The 27,324-nt window shown below is 37.0% G+C and overlaps 1 protein-coding gene across 1 annotated transcript in view; it reads left to right on the top strand.

Moving 5' to 3' along the window:
* The first annotated feature begins 3,905 nt into the window (after positions 1 to 3,905).
* kcnh4b (potassium voltage-gated channel, subfamily H (eag-related), member 4b) overlaps positions 3,906 to 27,324 on the top strand; it is a 52,208-nt gene continuing 28,789 nt past the window's right edge. The window contains exons 1-4 of the mRNA XM_079846149.1: positions 3,906 to 4,350; positions 18,987 to 19,220; positions 21,324 to 21,455; positions 21,834 to 21,964. Of these exons, the coding sequence (XP_079702275.1) occupies positions 4,275 to 4,350; positions 18,987 to 19,220; positions 21,324 to 21,455; positions 21,834 to 21,964 (573 nt within the window). The 5' untranslated portion in view covers positions 3,906 to 4,274. The remainder of the gene's footprint in view (positions 4,351 to 18,986; positions 19,221 to 21,323; positions 21,456 to 21,833; positions 21,965 to 27,324) is intronic.

Here is a 27,324-nt window from a genome sequence, read left to right as displayed (position 1 = left end):
CAAGGCTTTTTAGGTTGGATAGAATCTGCGATTTCTGACCCAGTTTGTTTGCTGGCTTCCATTGAAATCAATTGGGGAATTCAAAATATTTCTGAAAAATCGTTGAGACAGTTTGTTTGCTGGCTTCCATGGCAGTAATACACTGCTTTTTCTGCCAACTGACAACCTGTGGTGCTGAAATACTATTGGATAAACTGGCAAAGTGCGGTATCGCACAGACCAAAACAAAAACAGACATTCCGACACTGAACGCACATTTCAAAGTAAAATAACTGGCTGTAGCATTGTTTTGCAGAGAAACGAGTATGTGAACTTAGCACGCTTCCTAAATATTTGTGAACATATTATAGTATTTGTATGCTTTAGTACAGTCAAAAACGTACATACAGCACCTTTAATTCACTAGAGATGGGGCGGAGTTACGAGGTTTAGTCACAAGCTCTTTTTAAAGGGGTGATGAATTGAGATATCAACTTTCCTTTGAGCCTTTGAATTATATAAAAGTTAATTGTGATATAATAATATCCTGTAAGTTTCAGAGCTGAAAACGTCCTTTGTAAGTCAAAGAAAAGCTTTTATTGACACCAGGACCAGAAAATGAGAGATCTCAGAATATGTCGACCACTGACGTCATAGAATGCAGAAGCACCGCCTCAAGCCCGCCAACCGACTCGTGGAGCTAAACGGGTCGCTACCGAGCAACAAACATGCCGGTTCCAGCTCACGCGTGTAAGACATTGTGCGTTTGTTCGCTTCATTTCACCGCAGAATCGATTGTAAACAAGATACAGGTCGAGACTGGATTTGCAGACATATTGAGATTAAAACACAATGCTGTGCCTTCTATATTGGATCCGACAGGAACGGTGCAACACACTTATAAGAGTAAAACATATTTTTGTTATATATGTTAGTATTGCATTGTTACAGATTGTTTGATATCTATTGATTACATACTCTAGCACGCTGTCACAGGCTGGAGAAGGTGTTATTGGTTCATTCGTGATCAGGCTCGGACTTGTAACGCCAGTGCTCGCAAAACCCAACGTTCCAGGGCTATGTGTTTTTCAGACGGGCTACCAAAACGTATCACCGGCCTGCCAACGGGCTATCTTAAATAGTGAAATAACATTGCTTTCTTGCGCGGTGTGTGTGTGTACAGTTCATGGTTATATTCACAGATCGGGCCGGCCAAGTAATACAACATTCCAATCAATCGCGGGTGGATGAGAGATGAATCATTGGGTGCGTTTACATGGAGCACTGTAATCGGTTTAAAAGTCCAATCCGAATGAAAATGCTCCATATAAACACCTCAATCGGAATAAAAATGGCCAAACCGAATGAAATTGTAATCGGTTTGAGAGGGGTGGGATAAACCTTTTCATGAACCGATCAAACAAAAAATTCCACCATGTAAACGACCTGATCCGATTACTTTGAGTGTCCGTCTTTCTGTGACGTGATATACAGCGCGCGCCTCCACAACTGTAGAGCGCACGCCGCGCTCACACCAGGCTAATGTTGACAAGAGAGGAAAGTTCATTTTTCTGAGGTATTACTCTTTTTATTTCGTAACATGTTATGAACATGATGTTGGAATAATGACACAGACATAGCCTGGCTACACCATCTCATCTTGACAGCGTTTGTGGCTTCAACTGCGCCTGACAGAAGAATAACTTTTTCGGAGGTGATTCTTACACTTTACAACAAATAATGAATAGCTTTTATAAAACTGTATAAGTCCTGGTGGCCGTTGAGAGTTGCCATTTCAACGGGGAACATTCGAGCTGCTGGAGAGGACGTGTCAATATTTCTCTGTTTCTCGTAAGTTAGATATTTAAAAAAAAGTTAAACAACTGCTTTAAATTGGTTAAGTAACATTACCCACAGTCTACTTTAATTACTTTTGTTAATATTTATACCTTTGTGATTATGGTATCTTTCCTTAATCATTTGAAATATGCGTTTAGTACTAGTAATGATGCGGAGCACGTCTTGAATGCTTTGTTTCACCGTACATCCTATGTTTTTATTAATAATTTGGGTGCATTTTATAGTTAATTTTGTGTTTTTCAAAATAAATGAATTGAATTAATTTTGATTCCGCATTCATCATTCACAGCTGTTGAAATAGCCATTGTATAGGACAAATTAGTTTAAACTACTGCATGTCCGCGCACAGAAAAAATAAATAAATATAAAAATTACCAACACAGAACTATTGATCCACGATTCTAACGTTACGAATCTGATGCGACAGACAAACTGTGTGCGCATGTCACAAAATGATTCCGACTGAAAGTCAGCACATGTAAACACCAGATCGGTTTAGATAACGTCTCATGTAAACAGTCCACCGAATCGTTCAATCGGAATGATTTTAATCGGAATGACAAAAAATGCGCATGTAAACGTGGCTATTGTGTTTGTTTGATAAAGATATTTTTCGAGCCCTGTGAGCGTTTCTCCAGAGTCCAGACGCTTTCAAAACAATTTCCACATATACTGAAGGGAGCTGAAGTTCATTAAATATGCAAATCTTATCCAATCATAGCCGTGGGCGTTTACTTCCAAGTGTTCAGTGCGGTATGCCCATCGACCGTTTTTCAGAGAGCCTCAAAACCAAGGCAGAAAATAGCCTATTACTTATTCATTATGATGTTTTTGAATTTAAAAAACCACGCAAACATCATAAGTTGACCTCAGACAACAGTAAAAAATAAAATAAAAAGCCAGTTCATGACCCCTTTAATACTTTTCATTGGTTAAATATTTGCAAAACCCGCAGACAGACATAAAGGGGGACCTATAGTAATGATTTATGGGGAAAAAAGGAAGAAATATGGAGATACAATACAAGGTTTCCGCCCAACAGCGACGATAAGTAAATAGTTTTCTTTAAAATAGCCATAATATATCATGAATTGGTTTTATGGTTATATTATACTTATTTGCCCAAAAAATTACTGTAAACTTTAATTGTTTCAGATGAAAATGGGTTACAAAATGCAGAGTGCTTAAATTGGTTCAAATTTCTTTGAAATAAACATGCAGTAAGTACTCATCTGAACAACCACTCATAAGATATTGTAAGATACTGTTCGGATTTTAGATAAACAATGTCAAGACACGAGACTTATAATACATTATAACTATTTATAACTGTTAGTTTTCCGTAAGGTTGTAGGGATGCTGGAACCTAACATAACTTGGGGAACTATAATCCATATACCTTAAGTGGATATTACATGGTGTTCATTGTGTGTTAAAATCATCATAAAAGTTAAAATCACAAATAGGTTAGTATTATAATGGTCTATTATGTTAAAATTATCCTCATTTAGAACCTTATTTGCATAAAGTGTAAGTCAAGAACCCTAAGGTTCTATACTAAGCCCACTTCTCTCATTATTACATGAATGATTTTGTAATACTAATTTGAAGACACATTTTTACCTATGTTTCTGCAAATTGCTATATTTCGCTGTGATTCTGAAGGTCATTGTGACTGTGCAGGAATGATTGGTATATGTGAAGATGAGTATGTCTGATATATTTCTTTCAAGAATGTGTGTGTGTGTGTGTGTGTGTGTGTGTGTGTGTGTGTGTGTGTGTGTGTGTGTGTGTGTGTGTGTGTGTGTGTGTGTGTGTGTGTGTGTGTGTGTGTGTGTGTGTGTGTGTGTGTGTGTGTGTGTGTGTGTGTGTGTGTGTGTGTGTGTGTGTGTGTGTGTGTGTGTGTGTGTGTGTGTGTGTGTGTGTGTGTGTGTGTGTGTGTGTGTGTGTGTGTGCTTTCAGTGGCTGATGAGAACTGGAGGGAATGAATAGTGGGTGTGGATAAAGAGAGAAAGAGCCAGAGAAGGAGGGGTGAAGACAAATGTAACTGTCTCTGTAGCTCTGCCACAGTGTGTTACAGAACAAAAACAAACCCACACCATTTTGGAGATGCGCGTCTTGTGAAGTCATGCAGGTGTATACAGCTGAGAGAGACTCACCAGGAAAGAGAGAGGAGAAGGAACTAAGTGGAAGAGTGCATCGCTCTATGCATTAACAAGGAAGGAGATTTGTTTGATTCTTGGTCATATATCCACTGGACTGAGGAAGTATACAGTGAGGAGTCATCATTTGGGAGACGTTCGCTCTTTTAGGATGCGCTCTCTCTGCTGCACCTCACATTTGCCTTGGCCACCCTTTCTTTGGGATGTAGTGAAGATTGATGCTTCATGCTGGCTTTTCCCCTAAACATCTGCTGACTCTGGAGACCTGGCATCATGCCAGTGATGAAGGGGCTGCTGGCACCCCAGAACACTTTCCTGGACACCATTGCAACTCGTTTCGATGGCACTCGTAAGTACTGGCACCAATGCACACACACCAAACCCATATCCATGGAGAGAAAACACTCAAGCTGAAAAAATACAGTTGGTAACTTAAAGGTGAATGTTTTTCATTTCTGTAGCATCACCAAATGGAATAGCTAAAATAATGGCAAACTTATACCGTCATAAAGTCTTGCTAAACAATTTACTATTGACATGTTTATAACAGCTACCAGAATTATACCATCTGGTTTAATGACCCCCTTGATCATTGAGGTTTGATACTGTCATATAGTGTAAGAGCACACATTAATTATGTACAGGAAGGCTGCACTTTGCATCTGCGTTTATGTACTTGTGTAGAGTGTTTCTGGCTAAAAAAGTGACTTAACTGATCTGACCTTATTATAATTACTTCTTAAACTTAAAATTACTTCTGTTAGGCAACCTAATGTTGTGTGGTTTATTCAGTCATAAATAATTTACCGTCTTAAATAATTCTCTGCAATCCCATAGCTCATGGTGCTAGCAACGCCAAGGTCATGGGTTAATTTCTAGGGGATTGCATGACTGTATAAATTGAATTTTTTTTCACCATATATGGTAACTTATAATAAACTGGTAAAGTGTACAATTTTTTTTACAGTAGCATATTTCCTATTCAAATGATAAACATTTTGGTAGCACTTTATTTCAGTCCTGTTCCCCATGTACAGACTGTAAACCCTAACGCTCAAAATAATTAATTGGTTTGAGTAGAGCCAACTCAAATTAAACAAACCAGTTCAAACAAATTACTTTTAGTAAATTAGTAATCTAGTACTTTTGAGTATTTAGAACTTTCTTTTTCTTTTGAGTTCTCAAAACTGACACATTTTAAGTAATCTGAATTGTTTCATTGTTTTGAGTTTTATGAACTTGTTTCTTTTCATTTAGACAAACTTAAATGTAACCGTAACTGGGCTGGGATTTCTATTTCCCAGAATGCTTTGCCATGACACTCAAAAGTTACAGTAAATGCCAAAATTAAGTGTTATAATATGTTTTTTTTGTGCAAGATTAAAATTAAGTTTAGTAGTGTTTAATGTTTTGTTATGCTAGTTTACAAGAGTTTCTGTTATGTTGTGTTTTTTGTAGGGTTCCATCATGGTGACGAGTGGATCATGAGCTTAGTTTGAGAACAGATATATGTTAAATGTTTTATAATGCTGTCCTCATTGATTCGGCAAGTACTATGCTAATGCTACCAAAGCATTGTGTAACCAATTAGCAATGTGGCATTTATTAAATTAGCTACTTAAAGCTAGTCAAGTTTCCACTACAAAAAATTTACATTTTACAATTACACGAAATATTTAAATGTGTATTGCTTACTCATATATTTCAAGTTCAGAGCAATTAAAATGTATGATTACAAAATGAAAATCTGTTAGTTATGCTAACTTAAACTTTAAATTTCTTAACTTAAAAAATTGAGGCAACTGATTGCCTAATTATTAGTGTTTACAGAGCATACGATTAACTTATGACGATAATTACAATAACTGATTAACAATAACTGAACCTACTCCTAAACCTAACCTTAACCCCTGTAGTTACCTCATATTACCCAGTATTTTCTTAGGTAAGTACACTGTTAGTACTGTACTGTAAAATACAGTGCAACCAACATTTTTTTATAGATTACAGTGGGTGGATCAATCTTGAATATCAATTCTTAGGAGTGTTTTTTTATTATTATTATTTTACTGCTCATTTAACAGCTAAATGAAGGCATATCATAAGCTTCAAAGTGAAAATAACTGTGTTAGCAAATAGTTATGTCATAAACGATTCAACAATGCTGGGGTGAAATAGTGTCAATACTGTATTTCTGTATAGATATACTTCATACATATTATACTCTAAATATGTTTATATGTACTGCATCTTGTCCTGCAAGTTAATACAAGTACAAGTAGTGCACAGATACCAAACACTTGTGTGTTTATTCTTGTTTTATCATGGGAGATAAATCTCCTGTTTTGTAGAAGCAGGATTTATCTCATGGCATAAGACTTTGAGAAACGTGTGCCATGGGAAAAGTGCATGTCAAGGGACATAGTTGTTTGTGTAATCCTTTTACCCTGAACCTTCTAAGCCACTAGTTAAAAGGTTGACTACAGGTTAAGGTTCTCATAATAATAAGAACAGGATGTGTTTTTACTCTAGTTCATCAAAATGTATGTCAAATGACTAAGATTTTTAAAGCAAAACAATTTGACACTATTTAACAAAAATGTGAAGAAATCTGAACAATATTATTCCATAAAATATGTACCAAGATTATGGTCAGCCATACAACACAAATCTGATGATATAAAAGTTGCATAAAACCCTCCCATCTGTGCTTTCTTACCATAGTAATGAAGAAAACCCTTCACACAGCTTATGCAGACTTAATCTCTTCTGTTAGATAACACCTCTCTAACACAAACCCACAACTGCATGTTCATGCACATTCACAGCTTCTTATTTTAACAATATGCTATGTTGCAAGAGATAATTGTACTCTTTATGAGTGGTTGATCCTAATTGCTGAATTTGACATTAACACTGTTATTTTCCTTTTTATTAATGTGAAGCTGCTTTGCAACAATCAGTATTGTATGAAGCACTATATAAATAAATTTGACTTGTGACTGGACAAAATTATGATTGTAATAAAAAACAAATTTTTTTTAATATATTTTTATCACTAAATGCTCACACAACATCAGAGCAAAATCGCCACAATGTTTACCAAGGAGACCAAGGTGCTGGTAAAAAAAAATGCAACTTTGACTTGTTGGTGATGTTGAAGGGTTTGAGATAGAGAGAAGTGGCCACCAGGAATGTTTATACTCTCGTCTATCAATGTGGCAAATTACAACTTTTTACCACATGACTGTGGGCTGCCATCGACTCTCAGTAAGATATTTTATTTGCTTTATTTGCTTGTGGATTCATTGCAAATCCACAAACTGTAGCTTGACACTATGAGGAAGGTAATGTTACTGATGTTCTCTCACTGGGGTCTATATTTCTTACAACAGTTTGAGATGAAGAGTCTAGAGACATGTGTCATTGATGTTAACTTCTCCTCTTGAGACAGGTCCTCTGCGCTTTCCTCACAATGCTGGATGTTTCTGGGTAACAGAGCACCAGTGTACTCACAGCCCAAAATAGCTGCCCTCTTGTTGCCGTAGAGACCAGCTTTCCTGCGCAGTAGTTGCAGTGAAGCTGAGCTTGTGGTTCTAGCCAATGACTTACTGAAGACACTTCTACAAACAACAAATGTTGATCGTTTTACTTTTATTGTTTATAACCTTTAATTTTATAAAATATATAATGCAGATCAGGGCTAGCTGTCTCACAATTTACTCCAGTGAATATTTCTCAGGGTAGATCATATTTGAATGTCCATTTCTGAAAAGGCATATACACCTTGCCTGTAGCTATACAAAAAACACTATTGAACATTTCTACCATTACAAGTCACTGTAATCTTCTACCATTACTGATGTTTCAGAAAGAAACATGCAGTTAATTTAACATGTGTTGGCCCTGCTATTGGGGCACGTTGTCACACTATACTGGCTAATTTATCTACATTAAACAGACTTACAGCAAAATTGTAGATTATCACAAAAAAAAAAAAATTATGAAACAGAAAAAAATTGTATATTCAACATTTTAAACTATTGTTTTGGGCAACAAATATTGTATGTATTAACGGAAACACCTTCTTTTTTTTTGCACGGTAACAATTTTACAGTGTCCCTGTTACACGTAGTTACTGTAGTAATAACTATAAATTATGCATAACTGCATGCAACAAACCCTAAACAAAAACCTAAATCCTAACCCTATAGTAAGGACATGTAGTTAATTATTATTATTACACAGTACTTAAATGCATAATTACACTGTAACAAGGACACATTAAAATAAAGTGTAACCGTATTAACAAATGTTGTCTAACTGTATCAAGGAAGTTATAATGGAAGTAATGTCCCCGTCTGAATTTGTGAGTTTGTGCACATTTTTATAATATAGCATGAGCTGAGATTTTATTATAGATTGTGGTAGTATATACATAAAGTCAGGTGGTTTCAAAATTCTTCCACCAGTTCACAAGTTACATAATCGAATAGAGTAAAGAATATGTGTAAATGGCGTGATGTCGAGGGGAGGGCTCCGAGCTCAGAATGTGACCCGAACCCAGAGTACTCCCCCTGTATCCCTGGCTGGGATAAGAACAGATATGATTGAGGGGTTGGGGTGGAGGAGGGATCCCTGAAAACTGTCATGGGGCAGAGGTTAGTCGGCTAGTTAAATATAGGTGTCCTCGCGCTGTTTGGGTAAAATATCTGAACGTCTTTCTGAACTTTGTACATCATAAAGAGTTAATTGTGAAGTTTTTTGTTGTTGTTTTGGTTAATGAACAGCTTTTATTTGGCTGGCCCTGTCCAATATAAACCAGATTATTGCCTGAATCAGATTGAATTTACATTTAGGCTACATATTTAGCCGATGCTTTTATCCAAGGTGACTTGCATTACATTCAAGGTATACTTGCGTTCATTTGGTATACATGACATTGGTGTTGATAGTGCCATGTTCTATTGTTTGAGCTACAGGAATGCCTTGATAGTGCAGCAACTGTAAATCTGAAAGTCAACTACAACATAACACAAAGGACATTTCTGAAGACAGTCCCCCCAAAAAATTGTTAAAGTACAGACTGATTTATCGATTGAAAACATGTCTTACAATCATTATTGGCTTGCTTACATTCACAACATTTTAGCACATGTAACACACACACATACAGACATAAAAGGGGGTTTATTTTATTGTCATTAAAATAATTGATTTGAATTACAATTGATTATCCTATCAGGCACCTGCACAACAGTAGCACAGTGAACATACGCAAAGGTTACTTCAATGTTACTTAAGTGTGCCCAGCTACAGAAGGATTTCTGCAAATATCATTTTTTATTTAACTAAGCGAAATCAAGGGAGATTAGTTAAAATAGTCTCAAATAAATAATTATGATCATAAATTAATTAATATGCAGAAAACATAATTTGAGCAGCACTACATTTTTGATAGATTAAATAGTTATTGACTGTATAGCCAGTGTAGATGTCGTAAGCTATGACAAGACGTACCCAGCCATACCAAGACGTTTTTGCTAGTTTTATAAAAAGAAATGTTGCATCTCCTTTTACAAAGAGTCAGTATGTGTCGTTGTAACATCTCAGCCCAATGTTCCAGAGGTGATGACCAGAGGTGCCCTCTCCAGAATATTGAATACAGAATATTTCTCTAGTAAGGCTGCATGGTTGTTTCAATCTTTGCCTGTCTGGACTGCCTTTTCTGTTTATGACCATTAGCTCTGTAACCTAGGTTACTGATTTGGATTTATCCTGTTACTACTTTAAGAAATTTCTCTGCACATGTATCAGTCTTCTTCTCCTGAGTCTTTCAGTCTTCCATGTTACAGATTACTTTCCCCAATCCCCATCCATCAGAAATTCAAGCCCTTAATTTAATGGCATTACCTGAAAGTTATGATGAATCACAAGATCAATGTTGAGTTTTTTCTTATACAACATCCTTGAGTATGTTGATGACTCATCTAAGATTGCTTTTCTCTACTCACTTGAAAGACAAGAGACTGGGCCACTGCAGTTTGGGGAAATGATGCTGAGGTTTGGAGGGACTACATTTAATTTATAGAGCATTTCCATGAAGTTTTATAATACCCAGCTGGGGAAAGAAAGATTGGAGTCTAGTTATTATGCCTCAAACTAGCTTACTGCTTCAAATATTCTTTAATATTCCGTACCCTGGCAACCCAAAGTGGCTGGGATGACATACGACTTCCTCATACAGAGATAGAGTTTGAATCCTGAGTTACAAGCCCCTAGAGGTTAATGATCGCGCCGGCGTAACACCCTCGATTTTTTTTCTTATCAGTGCCAGAGAGACTCAAATAACTCATGTTATACATCATTATAATCTGTTAAGTTTCTACTTTTATTTGTTTACCGTCACAATAAAAACTAAATGTTGTAGTTTTGGAAAATAAAGAAAACAAACATGATGCTCGATCTGTAGCCGGCGCTCTCAATGACATCTAATCTGATTCTCTTCAGAAAATGAACTGTAACTTAGTGAATACTTATCACACAAACATGAAACATATGTCTAAAGAAATGTTGAAATGGTTTTAAATAATGTAAATCAAAACGAAAACAAATATTCTCTGTTAACGTTATCTGTTTGAAAAGAGAGATGTCAGTCGTTCGCGAGCCTCTTCATTATCCGCTAATGCAGCCATGCCCACGGAGTGCACGTTCTTTTGGAAGTCAAATACTGACGTGATCTGTGCGAGCAGAGTCAACACCCACATCAACTCAAATAAACACATCAACAGTCTGCATGTACTTTACATCGTTTTGAGACGCGGTGAGGAATAATCCTGGAATAATTTACCTCATATGAAAAGCTGTTTATTTCTAAGAGCAACAGATTCAGCTGCTGATTGTGAGTTAAAGGGTTAGTTCACCCAAAAATGAAAATTCTGTCATTAATTACTCACCCTCATGTTGTTCGACACCCGTAAGACCTCCGTTCATATTCGGAACACAAATGAAGATATTTTAGTTGAAAGCTGATGGCTGAGAAAGGCTTCAATCAGGCCTCCATTGGCATTCAGTACATTGACACTTCCAAGATCCATGAAAGGCACTTAAAACGTCGTTACAAAGTCTATCTCACCACAGTGGCTCTACAATAATCTTACGATGCGACGACAATAGTTTTTGTGCGCAAAAAAAAATCAAAATAACACCTTTATCCAACTTGTTCTCGACTTCCGTGTATGCCTCCACGACGCATGCGCGAGAATATGACGCAGATCCGGCGTTCGGACACATGACCCAGAAGCGATTTGTTTACGAGCAGAGGAAGACGCGCGTATCTAAGCTGTTGAATTCTACATTGATCGTGCTTTAGGTCTCGGCGTAGTGCTCAAAATGGGGTTAAAGTGTGTATTTCATGGATTCCCGAACACCGGATCTGCGTCATATTCTCGCGCATGCGTCGTGGAGGCACACACGGAAGTCGAGAACAAGTTGGATAAAGGTGTTATTTTGATTTTTTTTTGCGCACAAAAACTATTGTCGTCGCATTGTATGATTATTGTAGAGCCACTGTGGTGAGATAGACTTTGTAACGACGTTTTAAGTGCCTTTCATGGATCTTGGAAGTGTCAATGTACTGAATGCCAATGGAGGCCTGTGTGAAGCCTTTCTCAGCCATCAGCTTTCAACTAAAATATCTTCATTTGTGTTCCGAATATGAACGGAGGTCTTACGGGTGTCCAACGACATGAGGGTGAGTAATTAATGACAGAATTTTCATTTTTGGGTGAACTAACCCTTTAACTTTATTCTGTTAGTGTCTGTGAATATTAAATGCAAAAAGATATGAATCCTGCTGCAACATAAAATGTCATAATTGAAGACTGTTTAGACAAGATTTCTTTGGCCTGTTTTGGACAGATTATGAAGTGTTTATTGTAAAATTGCCTAGTGTCACATCAATAAAGCTTTTATTCGCAAATTAGGCATATCTGAATTTAAAAGAGCGCCCTACCCACATACATTGGAGTAAATTGATGGTCTCATTTTACAGAAAACACTCAATTTTAACACAGTCGTGGAATATTGCATATATTATATTGTATTTATTCACAATTTTATGATAAACATAGATAAAGTCATATTTTGATTTATTTTTTTAATTAATTTGTTATTTGAAAATCTATAATTTTCCCTTCAGAAAGTTTCTGTGGATTCCACTAGGTGTCAGTAAACAAGAATTTTCTTGATATCTCCCTCCAAAAAAAAGTTATTGAGATTAATCTGTGCAAACTATTTAATGACTCCTCTTCATCTGCATTGATTTTCCATAGCCGCTGGGAAATAGAAAAGAAGGCTCCGCCTCCTCAACTTTGTAAAGGGAGATCTCCAAGTAGGGCTCGCTGCAGCCTGCAGTGGATATCCAACTCCGCCCACATCCAAGTGTGACGTCAGAAATCCCGCCCTGCAGCTAATTTCATTGGTTACAGTGACGGGTAGGTTTAGAGATCAGTGTTTGGTGTAGGCAATCAGTACTTTATTCGTTACAGTGACGGGTAGGTTTAGGGAAAAGAGTTTGGTGTAGGCAATCTGTACTTAATTCGTTACAGTGACGGGTAGGTTTAGGGAAAAGAGTTTGGTGTAGGCAATCAGTACTTAATTCGTTACAGTGATGGGTAGGTTTAGGGATCAGTGTTTGGTGTAGAGGCAGTCTCTACTGTGATTGATATGACCAATAAAATCGTAAAAATCGGCTGCAGTGCGGCAATGGCCTGGCCTCTGACGTCACACTTGGATGTGGGCCGGGTTGGACATCCACCGCAGGCTGCAGCGAGCCCCTTCTCGAGATCTACATGTGGGGGGGGGGGGTTCATCTTTTTCTATGTAAAATAAATGCAAAAGTGATTGGGTTATCAAGAAAGCTGAGGTTCTAATCTTTCAAACGAGACCATATATAGCTTTTGTGCTGTACAACCTATAGATTTTTTCAAAGGATTATGATGATGCAATATTGGACCCACGGGTGGGTTGGTGAGGGGTGCAGAGCTGAAGTGGTTAAAACGTATTTTGTTTCATATTGATGTTTAAATATTATAGCCTAATGTTATTTTTTTTATTTAATATATGTTGATTGTGAAAAGTGAACAGCACAATTAATAAAGGACACATCATAAAATGTGCAATATGTCGGGAGACATGGAGTTTGTCAGAAATGATTTTGACCACTTCATTAAGTTTTGTTTCGTAGAAAGCCATTCTTTAAAGTGAATTTCGTTTTGTATAAATTGTATCTTAATTTTAATCAATGTTTTTAATATATTTGAATATGTATGTGAATGAGTAGGCACAATGATTTTCACATCAGTTTGAAGCAAAAACTCTAGGCAACAACACCCATTAGTCAAAAGTCTTGTGGACACATATCTATTGTGTGTTTTGAGGCCTTAATTCAGTGACTTTTGACATTTCGTTTTTTCAAAAACCATGCATAAACGTTATCCTCTCAAAAATAGAAGAATGTACATACATGTTGCCATTAATATGTTTATAAGCAACTGAAAAAAGCACAAATGTCAGAGCATGTCAAAACTTCTAAAGGGCCCCAAAACAGCTCAGACTTCAGAGGGTTAAACTGTCTTACAATGGCCACAGCCCCAAACTCTTAAAGAATTTGAACCTTCTCTAGGATTTCACAATTTGTACAGGTGCTTCATATGGAATTATAGTTCCGTTGCCTCTACACACCTTACTTCTGAAAGGTAAACCCAAGAGACTATAGTGGATGGACACTTCTAACATAGCCTTCCAAACTCTCAAGGACAGATTCACCTCAGCTCCTCTCCTTCACCATCTAGACCACACAAAACCCTTTATTTTTGAAGTAGGCGTTAGATGAGGTTTGGGGCTGTACTTTCACAACAACAAGTGGATTCAGCGAAGTTCTACCCTTGTGCCTTCTATGGATGTGTCCGTTGAAAATGCATGAGAAAGAGTATGTGATCCTTCAATATGCTGTGGTATGTCACTCAGTTAGTCAGTGCTGGTGAGACAAAACCATTAGGTGGCAGTTGTGTCACATTCTTTGATCAGCTCCACCATTTTGTCTAAGCTCCACCCCCTTAGGATGCGAGGGAAGAATACACATGTGTATCCTCGCTCATGACTGCTCAGAGACCTGTTGCATTAAGCTAGTTGATCAAACTCTGAGTTTCAGAGTAGGTTTAGAGTTGACAAATCCAAATGAATCCAGCCTGGTTTAGATCAAGTTCAAAGGGCTCACAACGCTCAGTATAAATGTTCTCTTTATTTGGAGTGAGAGATACAGATACAGGGAGTGGCTTTATTGCATCTGATAGGTCCAGTTTTGGTCTGAGATCTTTAATCCAGAATAAAACCTGTTCCAGGACAGGTTAGCCATGTAGCGTAAGTTACCATAGCAATGAAACATGCAAAAAAAACAAAAAAACAATCTACCTTCTTGAGCCCGAAAAAACAGAGCTTGCTCAATCTAATCTAGAATTACCTTGGTAGAAACTGAAACCGGCTTTGTGCAACAGGCCACGGGAAGCTTCCTTGCTACTCATTTCTCCTTGAAGTAAAATTAGATAATTGAGATGGCTGAGTTTGATCATTTTAAGGGTTACAGGCTTGAGGATGTAGGAGTGAGGAAACTCAATAGGAATATGGAGAAGCACCCACTGATTTCTGACTGTATAGTGAACATGAGACACAACTGTGGAGCCAAGATTAATTATGTAAAGGCACATTTAGAATTCAAGATGGAGCACACTCTCAGGGTTATGCTTCTGATTTGTTTCCCTGACTGTTAATTAATCCGATACCGGTTTCAGTTTTACTCATCAGCTGTCTGATATTTAAACCCTCAAGGTGATGATACACGGGGCAACTTTTTTAGCAATGTTGCTGTCAATGGGCAACCAAGTGAGACACAGGGCCCATGACAGATCTAAAGTATCCATATAGAAATGTGTTGCTCATGCTCAATGGGAAAGTGCACAGCAACAACGCTTGGCAACATTGCTCAAAAAGTTGCCCCGTGTATCATCACTGGGAACACTTTATAATAAGGTTCATTAGTTAACATTAACTAATAATGAACTGCACTTATAAAGCATTTATTTATCTTTGTTAATGTTATTTTCAACATGTACTAATACTTTATTAAAATCTTGTGCACATTAGTTAATGCACTGTGAACTAACATGAACAAACCATGAACAGCTGTATTTATATTAACTCACATTAACAAAGATTAATAAATCCAGTAACAAATGTACTGCTCATATTTAGTTCATGTTAGTTAATACATTAACTAGTTAACTGATGAAACCTTACTGTAAAGTGCTACATCATCACCTTTAGTTTCTTCAGTTCAGTGTTGATATTATTTATGTGAGTGTGTAGTTTACTCTTATTCTCTTGCGTGTTCTGCTTATCCATTAAAATACTTTTGTTGATCTTGACACACGTATTTATCACTTTATTTTATTAAAGGAGTAGGATAATCCAAGCTCAACTCGATGTCTATTTTTCATTACATTGAACTGTTTAACAAATGAATTAATCTTTATTGACAATATGTTTAAAATCTAAGGCTCTGCATTTTTTCACCACTTTTGTATTATAGTGACAGTAATGACAGTTAATTGAACAGGGAGAGAGACCAGCTGGTGTAACGCAATAAATGCACATTTAAAAAATAAAGTTGCAGAGTTATGAGATTAATGCCATGCTAATTTAAAGTCATAGCATTATTAGAGTAAAGTCATAATAGTTTGAGTCAGAGCGGAGTACTGAAGAGGGGGTGTCTAGTAACGTACGATAATGTAATGTAAATAAACCTGTCACGATTACAACTATGAAACTAAAAGCTACTGAGTGAATACATGTGGCAGAGCATTGAGTAATATTAGTACATAAAACAAAAAGGAAAACTGCCTAGGCCAAAATATTCTAAAATTTGACTCATCAATATCCATGAAATAAACAAGTTTTAGACCACCAGACATAAATAAGTTTTACTATGAATACAGACAAGTTATCAGAATACCACCAACTGCAAATAAAATGTGTAGCCTAATGCTAGAAAGCATATGCACTTGGCAATTATGATTTTTATTCTTATTCTATTTCATAATTAAAAATCAATTTTCACATTCATCTTGACTGAGGAGGCAGGATAGTCCGGGTGAAGGGATGATGCCCCCTCACAAGCCCAAATACCCCCACCCACCTTGGTTTGAATGTTGTAGAAGTCCTAGCGTTATGCGAATAAATTCATAATATATCAAATCAAAGTATTATGAAAGTGGTAGAAAATGATTGTCATAATAATAAAAATCAATGCAAGAAAGTTTTTCTGCCTCTGTAGAGGGTGTGCAAAATCTGTTAAAGGGGACAGATCCACTTTTATCACCAAAGGACCCCCCTCCCCAATTGCACATGTGCGACTGGTCTCCATGTGTTTTTTTCTCATTCTCCAAGAGAGACCGGCAAATGTGGTATTGTGAATTTGAAGAGTTTTTTGGGGCTACTGGCAGTCTCAGACAGAATGGGGGCTTACTGAAAAGAATAAGGGTGAAGTATTGAGCAAAAGAGAAACTGCTGATGTATATTTAAACTGGTGGCTCTCATATGTGTTGAATAATTCAATTAAATTTTCGCAAGTGAACCCACTGTTCGGTCTGCCCGAGATGCAGAGCCTGCTGTAAAAACATGCTCAGAATTAGATCTCTCAAAGGATTGTTGGTAATGAATGCAGGCAGTCAAAGGAGTAGAAGTTGCAGACAGAATGCCTAAATCACAATCCTTATTGTGTCCACAGCCTGGTGGAGGATGTCCTTTTTGGGCAATACTGACAAGGAGATGAACATCTCTCAAATGACAGAAATACCTATCCTGGGACCCAGAATTTTTTGTAGTATTTTTTCATGTCATTACATTGTTTAGACCAGTGTTTCCCAACCACGATCCTGGAGGCACACCAACACTGCAGATTTTGCATGTCTCCTTATTCAAACACACCTGATTCAAATGATCATCTTATTATCAGAGACTCCAAGACCTGAAATGGGCGTGTCGAATAAAGGAGACATGCAAAATGTGCAGTGTTGGTGTGCCTCCAGGATCGTGGTTGGGAAACACTGGTTTAGAGCATAAGAAACAAATGGGGGGAAAAAATAATTTTTGAAAATTTATATTTTATTCATATGCTATGATATGTCATCTGTAGTTGACTCTAGGACTCAGTTGTTTAAATTGCATGTATAGGCAAAAACAATGGGATTTATTTTTAATTCACCAATCAATTTTTAGGTTTCAGGATTTTTTTAAAACAAACTTTAAAGATGATTCTGAACTATGTTATGAAAGCTATAACGAAATGCATTGATATACCATTTTACTTTATGCAATATGTGGGTAAACATGGCCATACTTGGATTTTCCCATTCAATACAATGTATCTATACACTGCATCTAATTTGCATATGAATGTGTTCTTGGTGCAACTGTAATGAAAAAGAAGTGTAATAATGGGAGTAATAATTGGCAACATTTTCATAATAATATCTAATATTTCATAGGAATATTTATATGTAATTTCTTTCCCTATTCACTTATGTCTCTAAAATGCCTGATAAACATGATTTAAGTCCTGGCGTCCTCTACAGTGGACATTTATGAAATCAATGCCCTGTTTTGTAACAAAGTCATATTTTGATTAGAAATCCCCTTAACATTTTCCTGAGATGTTGATTTATAACAAACAATTTGGAAATGAATCCGATTTAAATAATGATTAAAAATATTATCATATTTCCATAAGATTGCTAAACATTAATGTCAGCCGTTTTTAAAGACCAAGAAGTTGTTGTTGTCCTGGTGAAACAAAGGAATGTGCAAAGCACCGAGTGTGCTCTTTACAGGACATCCAGACTATGACATGTGATGATCACATGTATGATGTCAGAAAAATTCCCTAAAATCAAAAGTCTATTCGTGGGTCCCAGGAGGCTGTAGCTCAGCCGGGTCTTGAACCAGGGACCTTCTTACTATGAAGCAACAGTGCTACCCTCTGAGCCCCCGCACTGCCCACATTTGATGATATTTATGATAATTAAATACAGTCATGAAAAAGGGGGGGCTCCCTTACTTTTGGCACAGCTAAACTATCAAGTAGTATAAATGGCTACTCAACGACCTGGTCTTGTCCCTCCTAACTGTCCACCTACCTGAAGACCTATGGATCCTTGAGTAATCCAATGGATTCACAATTCTATAACACCCACAGACTATTTCAAAGTAGGGTATAGTTTAAATTCACATTTAAATGTATAAGTAGGGTAAGTTCTTTGGATGTACCCAAAGCCTAAATCAGAATTCGGAAAGGCACCCAGAATGAATAACGCATACCACAGAGCCCCTAAAGGTATAGGGTTAGGCTTGCTGCGGTAGTCGATTACATTACAGTATGTCATATTTCAGTTATCACGTGAAGATAGTAGGAGAGATGACTGACAGGTCGGTGTCGGAGGATTTGAGCGTCATTGACAAATATCTTATGTAAAATGTGTAAAGAAACAACTTGCAGTATATTTCACATGGCACTGCAAACTTTTATTCTAAAGTACAAAGTACTGAAAATCAAAATGTGTACATAGAGCTTTTGTGTATAAATGTGTAACATGTTTTTTTTTTTACAACAATTTAAGTGCGTCCCATTGAGTTATTAAAAGTTATTCACACACTTGCAGTATTCACATCTACTTGAACAAAATACCACATCCACTTGAACCGAATACCAGAAATATCTCATGCATTAGACTAGTGGTCAAATGCAAAGACCGCAAAGTGGGGATATTGATTTGGAAATTATAAAACAGTACTGCACATAACACAATACCCACAACTAGTTTTACAATGTCTTTCAAAAAATGTATATTAAATCACTTTTTTGTCCCTCAGACAGCAACTTCCTCCTTGGGAATGCTCAGGGTCACCGTGGCTATCCCATTGTATACTGCTCCGATGGATTCTGTGAGTTGACGGGGTACGGACGAACAGAGGTGATGCAGAAGAACTGCAGCTGTCATTTCCTCAATGGCTTGGGCACTAGTGAGCTGGTTACTCAGGGTGTGGAGAAAGCTCTGGAGGGCAAGGAGGAGTACCAGGCTGAGGTGCAGTTCTACAAGAAGAATGGTAATAATACTGTAGTAATAATACCTTACTAACTTCAGTTGACAACTAATATATTAGGTAATCATTGCCATGATAAAAAATGATGCATATAATTTAAGGCATATTGCCTACCCGCAAGCAGTTTCATCAAGAAGTTAAATGAAAGTGTGTGAGCCAAAAGCAACTGTGGCAAGGAACGTAAAACATTTGTTGTAGGAAAATGGAGAAAAAAAACCTTTGGAGAAAACAGGCCACACCAGGACGGCAGTTCTCCTCTGGCTATACAGTCAAAACAATGTCAAAAATAGGCATCTGTGTTACTATAGTTATTGAATGGTTAGATTAAAGAGTACCTTTGAGTTCAAGGTAGGAATGAATGAGAAGATGCATCCTGAAGCATCCAAATGAAAACCCACCTGAACAAGCTAATCAATGTCTTCAAAGGTACTTTCAAATTACAGGTAGGCTTACATAGATTTGTATTTTTAACTGAAGAACTTGAAACAGATGCTATTCCCCTGTTTACTATTATAAAGCTGATTTGAAGCAATTTGGATTGTATTGTAACGGTGTATATATTGTAAATAAATCAGACTTAACTTGAGTTTTACATTTTTTGGTTGCTTGGGCGTTGCTTTGCGGTTGCTTGGGTTTTTTAGGCCTTGTCCATTTAAAGGTGCTGTATGTAAGTTTTTCACTTTACTAAAGCATATAAATAACATAATATGCTTGCAGATATTTAGGAAACATGCTAAATTCACCTAGTTGTTTCTCATAAAACCATTGCTACAGCCAGTTATTCTACTTTAAAGTTTGCGTTCTGTGTTGGAATGGCTGTTTTTGTTTTGGTCTGTGCGAAACTGCACGCCGCCAACCCAATAGTATTTCGTCATCCCAGGTTGCCAATTGGCGGGAAATACAGCATATTGCTGCCATGGAAACCAGCAAACAAACTGGGTCAGAGATCGCAGTTTATACCCGACCTAAAAAGCCTCTGCATCCATCTAAAAATGTCTAACACATTAAAACGCGGATAAATTGACTCATCAACCTACAGTGTGTTAGTCTCCTCACCTTTCATTGTCAATTGCACTCGCTTCTGTTGCGTGTCCTCAAGCTGCCAACCCGCGTGAGTGTTGAGTCATGAGGAGGAGGGGGCAGGGAATCATTGTTCGCCAATATTTGGAATTTGCACTGCAATACCACTAGCTGTCATTCCTACATACCGCACCTTTAAACAATATCAAGTCAAGTCAGGTTTATTTATTTTCAAAGTCAAAGACAGTGGACCTCCCTTTTGACACAACGTACATGGTACAATGGTGCCTCCCCACCCCCCAATTTTTACACATTTTTTATACCAATCAGTGTGCCGAGAGTGCTGCACACACACGGTATGCGCATCAATAACGGACATCTCCTCTCTGTGCCTAATGTACGACTCCTGTATGATTACAATCGTCATCCATCAAAACTTTTCTAGCGCACCTCTGCTTATCATATGCTCATGCAGTGGTTGGGTGTTTTTAGCCAGCATTCAGTCTGTATTTCACAGCACGATGAGGAGAGAGATCATGCTTTGAAGCCAAATACACCATCTCTGATGAAATCGACCAGGTTTTGCCTCTGCATTAGGGATGTTTAATGCTTCGCTTACTGGATCCTTGTACTTTCCAGGAGTTTACGGTTTAAAATGATCTGATTGAAAACAGAGGAGCGGAAACATAACAGCGAAGTCCTATTGTCCAAAAACCTACTTATTTTTGCTTTTTAAAGTATTGTTTCCACTATGTATTGATTGGAATTGTTCATCATTAATTAATTAATTAATACATTTTTTACCACTCTGGGCACTTCCCCTGACATACACTGCTAGAAAGTTATTCCATAATCCTTTAGTCCCCCAGTGAGCAAAGCAGAGGCGACTGTTGTGAAAAACCCAAATTTGGTTATATACACGAGAATATTGCTATATTGGGGGGGCCAGTTCTCTTCTGGCTATAGAATTTAAACACAATGACAACATTAGCTATGTTACTTCATTGTTCTCTGTAAAACGTAAGTGTCTTTGATGTTTGTCCCAGATTTAAAGATGTAACACTTCTTTTTGGTCTGTTATCACAGGAAATTCGTTCTGGTGTCTGTTGGACATTGTGCCCATTAAGAATGAGAAGGGGGAGATGGTGCTTTTTCTCTTTTCATTCAAGGATATCACAGAAACATATGGCAAGAGCCATCACAGCAGCAAAACTGATGGTACTGTTTTAACTAAAAAACATTTTTCTCAGTAGACTTTTTAATAAAAAAAGCTTGGAAAGCACTCATTTTGTTTTCAAATTTTTTGATAAGAAATAGCAAGGCACATGTACTGTATAATGAAAATACTATAAGATTGGACAAAATTATAAAGTGAAAAAATAATTTTTTAGATACCATATGATCTAATAAAATCACTGTTTTATATAGTCTTCACAATTGGTGGTTGCATCTACAAAACGCACACAACTGCTAAAAAACATGGAACATCACTCATAGACACACTGGCACAATCTTACAACGACAAAGTTAGACATTTAAATATGTTTATAATTTGTAAACTGTCAAGTTTATTAAGGCTATTTTAATTTTGTGCAGATAATAAGCCATACAACAGGACCACTGGAAACTCTCATATCAGTAAAGCCAGAAGGAGGGGTCACACTATGATTTACCAGCTAACCAGCCAGTTTACCCGTGACAGCAAAAATGACGTCAGCCTAAGTCGGGTGAGTACATGTGTGAACTACTTACTAAAACTATATAGAATAATTTCTCATGGACATTCTATGATAAATACTAGGGGTGTAAATAGTTTATGATGTAGGCTACCAATTTTACACAACTAGTTACATTTTCATTAACATGAATAGTTCATTTAACTCTCTGAAAACTGAAAAATCCTGTATCCCAATTGGGATATGCATAACAAAAATACACTATTTTAAAAAAAATCAAGTCGCACATGAGATCAGCAGTCTTCTGGTTTGTGCAATGAGATAAGTAATAAGCAATGTCTTTTGTGCTCTCTAAAATGTTTGTACTTGCATTATACATAACAATATGAGGTATACTCCAGTTGTTGGAAAAAAATATTTTACAGAAAAATAAATATTAAACCAATTAAGTTGTTAAAACTGATCAAATATTAGATGACAGCTCATAGACAAATTGGCATATTTTTATAACAATCAAACAAGTCTTGTAGTAAATCTTATACATATATATATATATATATATATATATATATATATATATATATATATATATATATATATATATATATATATATATATATATATATATATATATATATATATATATATATATATATATATATATATATATATATATATATATATATATATATATACCATCAGTAGTCAAGATTGATGCATCTATCCATATCAATGTACTGTATCGTTACACCTCTAATAAATATTATAAAAGTAAAAATCTCCTATGCATACAATGTTCCCCAAAGAACCAGTTCTTAAGAGAACCATTTTAATAATCTAAAGAACCGTTTTCCACTTTACCTTTTGTGGAATGGAAAGGTTCCATGTATGCTTGGAATTTTATCGATTTGTGATTCCAAGAAAGAGGATATACTTAGTCAGCACTTAACTAGTTAAAGTTACCTGTTTTTTAACATTTTGCAGTTTTACAATGTCGCATTGCACTAAGAGCAAAAATTACATTATCAAGTAATTTACAGAATTACAGTTTTACCGTAGCCCTAGACTTTACAATACAATTCTGTTAGAATTTCCTTGCCTTTGCACAATGTGCTGCCATGATGGTGACATTGGTATGTGGTTGTAGGGTTTTCTGGGTATACAGTAGGTGTCTGCTTAGGGCTGGGATTTGTTCAAATCACCAACCCTACATAAAGAGCAATGGTAACAGTGATGCTTGCCATAGCAAACACCACTAATAACATTACTAAGCCAATAGCATGCATTATATAATGATTAGCAGACCATTCATGTATTCAAATAGTCTGTTCAAACAGTGTGAAAGGTGCAGGACAGATGTACATGTCTAATCCTCCACGTCACATGGCAATGGCGGAACAGGGGGCCAGACTGGCAGGTCGCACTTCCGATCACGCTTGGTAACAGATGGTCATGTTTTCAGCTTGGCTTTACTCTCAGCAGAGCCACCTGGCTTCATTCTATCACACTCCAACTGACTGAGAGAAAAATAGGCAAACAAAAGCATCATGAGCAGGGCTCAACAATAAGGATTTTTGGCCCAGTAGTTCATGAATGTCCCTGCCAATATTTTCACTGGCCCCATAACTAAATCATATTTTTTTCTCTTAGCAAAATGCTAGTGTCAGAAATTTGTATGTGGTTTTCAATAAATAATAATTTTGCCAATAAAGCTGGAAATTCTATAGCTAAAATGTCCAAAACTCCATGACCGCTATAAATTCATAAACATTTCATACTTTTGATGGCTCAGGGCTGTGTATATGCTCAGGACATACTGTATAAGAGATGCTGTGCTCATGGGGATCCAGGTTCCATTTCAATCATAATTCCCACCCCTTCCTTCCAGTCTACTGTCCTGTGAGTAAAGGCAAAAAGCTTCAGCCTGTGTTACTGATGCGATCTTGACATATCAACCAGCTAGATGTTCAATATAAACAGAGCAAACAAATGTTTATGATTTTGAGTGTTTTTGATTACTTCAGCCACATAAAGTGGGAAAGCAACAACTGAGACCATTTATTCAGCATTATGACCTTCAGACTAGTGACCTCAGTTCATTTGTACAGTGCTTTTCAAAATACACATTGCTTCAAAGCATCTATAACATTGTTTATAATACGGCCTTATTGTCCACATTTAACACTTTAGAGCTAGGCAATGAGAACGATCATCCAGTGGAGATTTGCTATATGAATAACACCACTGACAGATTTATATTAAAATCTATTTATATTAAAGCCAGTTACTTTATTTTATGTCTATGTACACTGATCAAGCATAACATTATGACAGGTGAAGTGAATAACACTGATTATCTCTTCATCACGGCACCAAAGCCGCAGCCGAGTCAGGATGCCCAAGCTAACCCTGGATGGCCGGGTTCGTGTGCATCCCTTACTTGGGGAACACATGGCACCAGGATGTACTATGGGAAGAAGGCACGCACCACCTACCGTAGCATTGTTGCAGACCATGTACACCCTTTCATGGAAACAGCATTCCCTTGTGGCTGTGGCCTCTTTCAGATAATGCGCCCAGCCACAAAGCAAAAATGGTTCAGGAATGGTTGGAGGAGCACGAGTTTGAGGTGTTGACTTGTCCTCCAAATTCCCAAGATCTCAATCCAATAGAGCATCTGTGGGATGTGCTGAACAAACAATTCCGATCCATGGAGGCCCCACCTTGCAATTTACAAGACTTAAAGGATCTGCTGCTTACATCTTGGTGCCCGATCTAGTGTCTAGTGCCCATAGAATCCATGCCTCAACGGGTCAGGGCTGTTTTGGCAGAAGAAGGGGGACCAACACAATATTAGGTCATAATGTTATTCCTAATTGGTGTATTAAGAATTTGTTTTGAATAACTACTCAATATCAACAAACACCTTAAAGCTACACTGTGTAACTTTTTTTGTCTATTCTTAGCTAAAAACACTTAGTTCTTTCAAAAATATATGTGCTCATTAATGTATATTTACTTCTTTCAAGTAATAAAGTATTCTCGTAAGTTTATAATATGCCATTGAAAATACATTAGGTAATGGGATCTAACGGTGGTCGCCATGTTGCCCCTCCATCTTGAAAGTACATTAGCCAAAGAGGGACATACCCGTAAATTCAAGCTTCGCTTTTCGCGTTTTAACCGGTTTTAATACTCGATGGCACTGTACAAAATTCTCTGCCTCGCGCATGTGCGCGTCAACTTGTTCAGACTTGTCTGGTGCATGTGCAGAGAGTTTTCATCTCAGCAGCGTCAGTAACAGAGTTATAAGGAGTTTTCCTGGCTTTTTTATTCCTCAAAAGTCTGTTATTCCTTGTGTGGTATTTCTGTGCGTTAATAACTCCGTAAGTAATAATAGTTATTGTCATTGTAGTTGTGTTTCAGAGTGTGTCATCGCGTAATTCAGTTGATGTCACCTCAGAAGTATTTTTGTGTCAACGTAGGCTACAATAGCGTAATGCTCACCTATTTGAATAATCATTCAGTTATTTTGTTATCAACAATGTTTATTCGTTTATAGAAAATATTTGCTTGTAATGTATGTTGATTGAAATATGTATCAGGTCTGATCGGCATATTAACAATTGTTATACAGAGCGCACTGCAGTGCTAACGTTAAAGCGCCGCACACACTTTTGTAACCGGACACCGCTTGTTAGCAGCGGCAGCTCCGCTCCTTTTAATGCAGCTGCCTTTAGCGCCTATATATGGTACAATAAGCTCTGGTTTACGGTTACATTATACAAATGTATAAGTATAGTTATACAGTTCTTAACTGTGTATGTATATTTACCATCCTTATTTGTTCTCTCACAGAAACCACATTTATGTACATATCCACGCAAACCTGTTTATGCCTTGCAATTGGATGACTGAATAAACATTACTATCATCAAAGTTCACTCTGGATTAGCTGCAGTTCTTTCTAGCCGAATAATTAGGCCAGTTGAGTTCCAACCATCCCACTGCGCACAGAATATCCCACAGGCACTGTGTCGAATGTGGACGAGGTCGAACTGGAAGCCATGTTAATCTTGGACTAAATCGGCCACCGTAGGAGTTGAAACGAAATCGGAATTGAGAGGAACAGAAACTAAAGTTCACTGGATGGTCATATACCTTTTCACCACTAGATGGGGGAAAATATCACACAGTGTAGCTTTAAAGGGTTAGTTCACCCAAAAATGAAAATTCTGTCATTAATTACTTACCCTCATGTCGTTCGACACCCGTCAGACCTCCGTTCATCTTCGGAACAGAAATGAAGATATTTTATTTGAAATCTGATGGCTCTGAAAGGCCTCCATTGGCACAATGGCACGGTTCACTCTCAAGACCCTTAAAAGGTACTAAAGACGTCGTTACAAAGTCCATCTCACTACAGTGGTTCTAAAATAACTTAATAAATCGACGAGAATAGTTTTTGTGCGCAAAAAAACCCTAAATAACGACTTACATAGTGATGACGATTTCAAAACACGACATCATGAAGCTTCGAAGCGTTATGAATCAGCGAGTCGAATCAGCGGTTTGAATCACCAAATTTCAGCAGTTTGGCGGTTTGACACGCGATCCGAATCATCATTCGGCTCAGTGATTCATAACGCTTCGAAGCTTCATGATGCCGTGTTTTGAAATCGTCATCACTATGTAAGTCATTATTTAGGGTTTTTTTGCGCACAAAAACTATTCTTGCCGATTTATAAAGTTATTTTAGAACCACTGTAGTGAGATGGACTTTGTAACAATGTCTTTAGTACCTTTTAAGGGTCTTGAGAGTGAACCGTGCCATTGTGCCAATGGAGGCCTTTCAGAGCCATCAGATTTCATCTAAGATATCTTCATTTCTTTTCCGAAGATGAACGGAGGTCTTACGGGTGTCGAACGACATGAGGGTAAGTAATTAATGACAGAATTTTCATTTTTGGGTGAACTAACCCTTTAAGTGTAATGATGGTTGCTTGCAAAGGGGTGCAGCTTTGATTTAACCCTCTGGTGCTCTTCGTTTAGGGGTAGCATTGGTTGTCTTCCCGGTCATAAGTGACGGACACCTAAAAATTAAACTTCCTCCACCCCAGTAAAACCAATGCAATTTATTTTTCTTCAATAATATTTTTTCTTTTTAATTTTGTATTTTGAGATGATTTTATGGTATTTTTTATATTTATGCAATAATTATGGTCTATTTTTGCCTTTTGAAAATTATTAAAAAAATTATTATTATTTTTTTTTCATTTTGTTTCATTATTGTAGTATTTCAGGTTAAAAAAGAGACTAGGCCTTCAAAATAAAAAAGGTTTGAAGGCAGATTAGCGCCCTCTTTTGGAATTATTTAAGAAATCATGCAACCATGGGTGTAATCCAAGCGG

Source organism: Gobio gobio (assembly GCF_949357685.1).
Source record: "Gobio gobio genome assembly, chromosome: 20".
NCBI lineage: Eukaryota > Metazoa > Chordata > Actinopteri > Cypriniformes > Gobionidae > Gobio > Gobio gobio.
This window is presented reverse-complemented; position numbering and strand designations above follow the sequence as displayed.